Raw genomic sequence first — 6,980 nt, forward strand, 5'->3', positions numbered from 1 at the left:
AAACAGAATTTATTATAGGGTAATTTACTTACAGGAATGTAGGGTTGGAGAAGACAGATAACCCAGCACTTCTGTGCGAATTATTCTCCACTAACAGACTCCTATTACAGTACTTTTTAAATAGTGTAACTCAGGTACAAATGATTGACAAGACCAAGAAGGCAGTAGTAGCACCAGGGACCGTACCTCTTGATGATCTTGTGACAGATGATTGTTTATTATCAATGCAATCACCTGGTTGATATTTATCTCAGTTGTCATCTCATTCTGGCCATTATTAACAAAAATATTTATGACTACATTTTAAAGAACATAGATAATCATCAACTAGAAAGCTTTGATATGCTTGCTAAGGACAATAAGGTTGGTCAAAGGTCCAGCATGAAAACTTCAGGATACAAAGATGGAGTTGGTTTTGTTCACATCTATTTCTATATGCAATCCAATGCCAGAGATGTTGCAAAATATTCAAGCAAGTGATTTTCCAGTCTTAGTTTGAATAGCAGGGCCAGAAACTACTTCCCAAAGTCACCCAGTGTGTCCTGGACAGCTCTGACCATCAGAAAGATTTTTGATTCCCTGCACTTACATTCGATCTCATTTCCTATAGTTTTGATCTAGATCATATCCTCACAAAATGATTTAAAGTCTTTCCATAATATTAACAACCTCGATCAGCTCTCCAGTCCAAACTGCTTTTTTAAGAGGGTCAATTTTTTTCTTCCTCTAAATAAGTCTCTCAATTGGGAACATAACTGGCTTGAAATAGAAAAACTTAATTCACTCATCCATTCCAAAAATACCAGTTGACTGCTGCAAGCATCTAGTATGGGAACCAGAAATGGTGGGGCATACGAGATGTCCCCAAAATGGAGTCTTTCTATGGAGATAAAGATGTTTATAAGATCAAATGATCAAACAACACAGGCACTTTCAAAGGCTGGATAAGGAGTGTTCTAAGAGTTCAAGGGAGGCGATATGCCTGGGAGGTCTGGGAACACAGAGGGTGAGGATTCTAGGAAGATTTCACTTAGGAAATGGGATCTGAGCTGAGTTGCTGAACAGGAAACATGAATCATTGGGTAAACCATCTTGACAATGAGGCTCAGAGAGAGAATTCTTCCTAAGAAGGATGGGGAGGGGCTTCGTGAGGACAGAGGAAGTTAGAGGGCTGGAGATAGGGTGAGAATTATTTCCCTCTCCTCAGTCATTGAATCTTGTAGCCTCCTGACAGTTTATCTTCTTCACAGTCTGGAGCTCAGGGCTGCTGCCATGGGGGCCCTTCCATGGCTGCTCCTCCTCTTGCTGCTTCGGGAAGGTGAGAGAGACTGCAGCTCTGGGACAGAAGTGTATCCTTCCCACTCTGTTCTGTTCTGCTGGGCCTTGGGCTAGCAAGGCACCTCCTGTGGGGCTGAATGCTTTAGCTCTTCTGGAGTGAAGAGGAATAGGGTATGGCTTCAGGGCAGAACCAAGAGATGAGGAAACTTGGAGATATGAGAAGAAGAACAGCTCCAAGATGGCAAAAAGAGAAGGTAAAATTTGGAGGGCGAGGGCACAGATGGAAGCCAACCCCTGGTAGGGGCTCAAGTCAGGTGCAGCAGAAAGCTAAAGCTAGAAGAGGCAGCTGTAGGACAAGATTGAGTGTGGGGCCATAGAAGCTACTCAACTGAGATTGAGACCAAGGCCCTGCTGCCAGGCTCAGCAGCCCAGAGACACTAGCTGGGCTGTTTGCATCTCTTTTCTTCCTTTACCTGCAGTCAAAGGGGATTCTGGAGATGGTGTGGATTTCAAAGAAGTGGTTGCAGTACTTCAGGAGTCCATCAGCCTTCCCCTGGAAATACCATCCTCTGAAGAGGTTGAGGACATCATTTGGTCTTCCCACATAATGCTTGCCATTGTGGTGCCAGGGAAAGAGGGACATCCAGCTACTATCACGGTGACCAACTCTCACTACCAGGGTCGAGTGAGCTTCCTGGATCCCAGTTACTCCCTGCACATCAGCAATCTGAGCTGGGAGGACTCAGGGCCTTATCAAGCTCAAGTTAACCTGAGGACATCCCTAATCTCCACCACACAGCATTACAATCTACATATCTACCGTGAGTTTACTTTAGGAACCACAAATCTGCTTCCTCTGGCTTTCTTGAGCTTCCCATGCAAAGGAGGAGGGGTGTCAGAGTTGGGTTATGGTTTGAGGGGCTGGGACTGAAAGGCAGATTGTCTCCAGTGTGCCTGACCCCAGCATCTAGGCTGCCACCACAGGTGAAGTAACCTAGAACAGCAAGGCCCTGGGCATGGAGGTTGTTCCTGTGGAGGTGCCCAACACAGAGAAAGTGAGTTCAGAGGCTTTGTCTGTAGACATCTAGGAGACCTTCCTCTCCCAGTGAGATTTTGCATCCTGGGGTGAATGTCACCTCCATTCTGGAGCCTTTTATCCTCCTGTGTGACTTGAGGGCTGTTAATCAGTGTCTCCCCTTTACTTGAACCCAAGTTTCTTCTTAGCGCCTGTGACATTGACTGGAATTCTGCCTTGAATCTTGCAGAGACACTGATTAAACTATAAATGTTGCCAGGAGGGTGACAATATGTTCTGAGATCAAGGAGGCAGAATGAAGTTTGGAGGAAAGTGGGGTGCTAGAGAAAGAGAGAGAAGGCAAGGAATAAAGAGGAGGTAGAAGATGCCATAGATAGCTCTGTCTGCCTTAGCAGCTGCCTGGGGAACTCTGGAAGCACAGGTTGTATGGTGGCTAGGTTTCGTTAGTTTTGCTTATTTGTTGTTTGGATGGAGGGGCTCACAGAGGACAGCGCCTGTACCCCAATGTTGAGGAACTTAGCATAACAGACCCGACCCCTGATTACCTCGGGGCTTTGTGTTCCTCCTTCATCCAGGACGGCTGTCGGAACCACGCATCACTGTGAACTCTGAGATCTCTGAGGAAGGTTCCTGTAATATGTCCCTGACATGCTCTGTAGAGAAGGCAGGCCTGGATGTGACCTACAGCTGGATGTCCCAGGAGGATAGCCATGACACAGCACATGAAGGCTCTGTCCTCCACACATTCTGGAGGCCTGGGGACAATGCCCTCTCCTACACTTGCAGGGCCAGCAATCCCATCAGCAACATCAGTTCCCGTCTCATCCCCGTTGGGACCTTCTGTGCAGGTACCAGGAATCCAGACAGCTCTGAGCTACAGCAGGCCCTTAAGACCACCACCTCCCTCCCTCAGTTCTTTTGAAGAGAGTACATGGAATCAAGAACCTAACTCCCTCCCATAGAGACTTCACCTTTGGATTGAGGAGGGAGCTCCCAACTTCCAAAGTCTCTTTTATTCTCTCACTTAGCTTGAGATTGCTCCCCAGATCTCAGTCCCTGGGCTTCCAGAGACACCTGCAAAGGAATATCAACTGACTGTGAACTTGAGACACAACTGTGGGATTTGGGGTAGGTATCATCCGGACCTCGCCCCTCCTGCTGGTGAGCCCCCTCTCCTTTTTTCTTCTGTCCCAGATCCTGGCTACCCTTTGGAGAAGGCCTCAGATTCCTTCTGCCTCCTGACCAAGGTATTGTTCCTTCTCCTGCTCCTGATAACTCTGGCTGTGGGGCTGTGGCTCATCCAAGGCCAGACAAGATGCAAGACGCCAAGGATGAAGAAACTCAGGAGAAACAGAATGAGGCTGAGAAAAAAAGGGAAGCCTGGCCTGGTCCTGGCCTGACTACCCCTGTGGGGGGGTCCCTGTCCTGACCACTGTATCTTTCCAGAGCCCAAGGAATCCTCCCTCTCTTCCCCATGCTCTACTTTTCCTGGGGCTGACGGTGGGTATCCAAAGGGCCGTACTCTCACAGCGAAGATTGTCTGGCAGTAAAATTGAATTAAGTGACCACCATTCTGGAGGAGCTGGGTGACTCTGGCCAACCTGTGTTCCTGCCTTTGCTTCTACTCCAGGTTTCCCCTTCTAAGGCCCCATGCTTTCCCATGCCTGCCTTTAGGGGTGGAAGTGAGTCTTCACAATGTGGTGTTAGTGTGTTATTATTTACTATCTATCTCCTTCCCCACCAACACGTAAAACATTTTACACTTTAAATAAGAAAAGCGAGAGATTTCTTCTAATCTAATTAAATCCGTGACTCCTCAATGAGAGCATTGCAGGAACTGAGAGCCCTACGTGGGTGTATTGTTCCTGCTAAGATTCTTCTGCTCTCACAGCTCTATTTCCACCCTGGCAGAGGAGTTCACTTAACTACCCCCATGCAACCCACCCCCATCTAGAAGCTGTGCTGCCTGGGAGACAGGAAACCACTAGTGCAGTTCTACTCTGGGTCTGAGTGAGCCCCGGACCTTTCAGTCATCTCTTTGATGCCAGGGGCTCTGGGTCTCTGGTGCCTACCACAGAGGGGTGATAACTCAGCTGAATCAATAGCTAAGGTCTGGACCCTTGACCTCTGTTTGTGGTTGGTGTTACTGTCTTGTCGGTCCTTGCTCTGTAGATTTCCATGTCTCAGACCTCTCTGGACTCTTGTCCTCGTTAATGCCCACCCCTTACACACTACCCGCCTTGGGCAAAGGCCCTTAAGTTTTTGTTCTTGCTCTTTCCCTAGCCCAGTGACCAGCCTGAATTCCTCACCCAGGCCTGATTTGCCACTGCCCAAGACTTGACCATCCTCCCCTAATCAGATCTTGTGCAGTTGCCATGGGCCGGGGGCATTGGGGAGAGGCTTGGAAAACACCCAAGCAACTGGACACGTGTAGGTAGTGAGTGAATTGGAGTGGATGGTGTAGGATTCGGTAGGGACAGCACTGGGTTAGCTCTCAGGAAACCTGGGCTCTGCTCTACCACTCATCTCTAGCTTGAAACGCTTTGTTTAGGAAACATCCACTGGGGCACAGTCCCTTTCCACAAGGAACACATACCTCGAAGGAGAGACAGGCATCAATACCGCTGATTGGAGCTCTTACAGAGACATGGCTATGAGAGTACCATGGCTCTCACAGAAGCAGGAGGAGCTGGGGAGCCTGGGGAGTTTTAGAAGAGGAGACTGAGGGGTCGGGAGACAGCCGTGTGACAGAAGCCATACTTGAATTTCCCTGGACCTTGTGTTACCCTCTCTGTGAGAAGAAGGATGCTGACCTCCAAAATGTCTTCCAAGAGAAGGGATATTAGACTGTGAAGGGGCTGTGGGATGCATTGGGGAATTGGGGAGATCAAGGACACTGCTTTTAGGAAAACAGAACATGTGGGTCTAAGCAGTGGGAGCCAAGAGCCAGGCGTCCCTGGCTGGAAAGGAATCAGGGCCAGGAGGTAAGCAGGGATTTCCTTTCTAGGTTTATGTGCAGGAGAGGAAGCCCATTGGGGCTTGGGAAGGAGGTAGTGAGGGTGAGTAACTAGTCCCCAAATTGCTCCTGACTGGCAACATCCATTCTATTCTGGGCAGGCCTGAGCCCTGGTCCTGCTGGGAGGCCTGAGGCAGTCGCTGCCTCTTCTTCTGGCCTGAGTAGTTCCACCTTCAAAAAGGCCTGAGTTCTAGGGCCAAGCCTGCAGCCCCTATTTCCTTTACCTCCTTAATATCTTTCTGAAGACTGGAAAAATCAACCGGAATTTATCCTGCATACACAGGGGCAGCTTGTTCCTAATACAGCTGAGTCAGGCATGCAGAAAGTAATAAAGGAGTGAATGGTCCCTGTACAGCTGGCCCAGGGCTTGCCCTGGAATTTGGCAAAGTCCCCTCTTCTCCCATGCAGCCTCTGAACAGAGAAAGGCTGAGGCCCCCAAATAACCCAGGGCACCTGGAATAGGAAGGCTGAGACCCTAAAGAAGGTGGAATACAAACTCAGAGAGGCCCAGGCTTCTTCCTCTGAAGGAAGCCAGGATAATAATCACCAGATAGCACTGCAGTTTGTAAAGTTTGCTCATCCTTTGAAACAGGTGAAAGCAACCTGAGAGAAGGAGGGTAACATTTAAGCACCTACTAAGTGTCAGGCACTGAGCTAGCTTGGAAGAGGAAGAAAAGACACTGTCTTCCCTCAAGGAACTTTGTAAGATCTGTAAAGATATAATAAGTATAGTGAGGTGTGACAAAGGCTGTAAGCGAAGGTGAGGGTGTGGTGGACTGGATGTCCTGGAGGGAAGAGGTAAATATAATTTGACACACGATTAGCAGGAAGTCCAGGGAAGGGAGAAAAAGGACATCCTAGCCAGACAGCAGTTAAGGGGAAAGACACTGATATGTGAAAGAGCACAGTGAAATCTAGGGACTGCAAAGCCAGGCACTGTGTGTGATAGATAAGGGGGTGGGTGAGAAATGAGTCTGGAGAGGTGGGCAGGACTCCTCTGAGAGACTAAGGGCTGTAGGGGAATTCAGTGATGAGCTAGACAGGCTCCACATGCTCATGGAATGGGCTCATGGGGACAGAAGACAGACACACCAACAGTTAAATGACAGTCTAGGAGAAATCATACTTGTCTTCTCATCAGGTGACAGGACCAGTGGTCATGGGCATGTAGTCAACAAAGTTGCTGGAATTGACAACCTTTTCTGACCTTCTTGTCAACAAGTTGAAAACATGTGGGCTGCCTGATACTTTGGTTAGGCAGAATTCTAGCTGGTTAGATGAACTTCCCCAGAGAGTAATGGCTATGGGTTGAGGACAACCAAGGAAAATTTTTAGTTTGAAGCCTCAGGGGCTTTTTTTTTTTCTTTCACTTTTTATATATCACATGGTGAGGGAACAAATTATAGCACTAGGTTACTTTTCTTACCAACAAGCCAACAAGATACACCTGAATCACAGCAAAATGACCATAATAAAACTCACAAATAAGCTTCCAGAAAAAATGACTGTATCATACACTTTTAAATATTGAAATCATTTAAATCCCAAATTTACAAAAATTTATTTTAATGTTCAAGTGAGATTAGCTTATCCTCAAGAAAACACTGGAGACAGCAGAAGTGAAACCTTTGGACCAGAAGTGTTTCCACG

General features: G+C 47.7%; 1 protein-coding gene across 1 annotated transcript; it reads left to right on the top strand.

Annotated features, from left to right (window-relative positions):
- Nucleotides 1–1,005: 1,005 nt before the first annotated feature.
- Nucleotides 1,006–3,882, top strand: SLAMF9 (SLAM family member 9). The gene is made up of 4 exons (XM_039840006.1): nucleotides 1,006–1,318; nucleotides 1,758–2,099; nucleotides 2,890–3,162; nucleotides 3,509–3,882. The coding sequence occupies exons 1-4, from the start codon at nucleotides 1,273–1,275 to the stop codon at nucleotides 3,712–3,714; spliced, it is 867 nt and encodes a 288-aa protein (XP_039695940.1). The 5' UTR covers nucleotides 1,006–1,272; the 3' UTR covers nucleotides 3,715–3,882.
- The last annotated feature ends 3,098 nt before the right edge of the window (nucleotides 3,883–6,980 follow it).

This window comes from Pteropus medius, unplaced genomic scaffold (genome assembly GCF_902729225.1).
Source record: "Pteropus medius unplaced genomic scaffold, Ma_sr-lr_union100, whole genome shotgun sequence".
NCBI lineage: Eukaryota > Metazoa > Chordata > Mammalia > Chiroptera > Pteropodidae > Pteropus > Pteropus medius.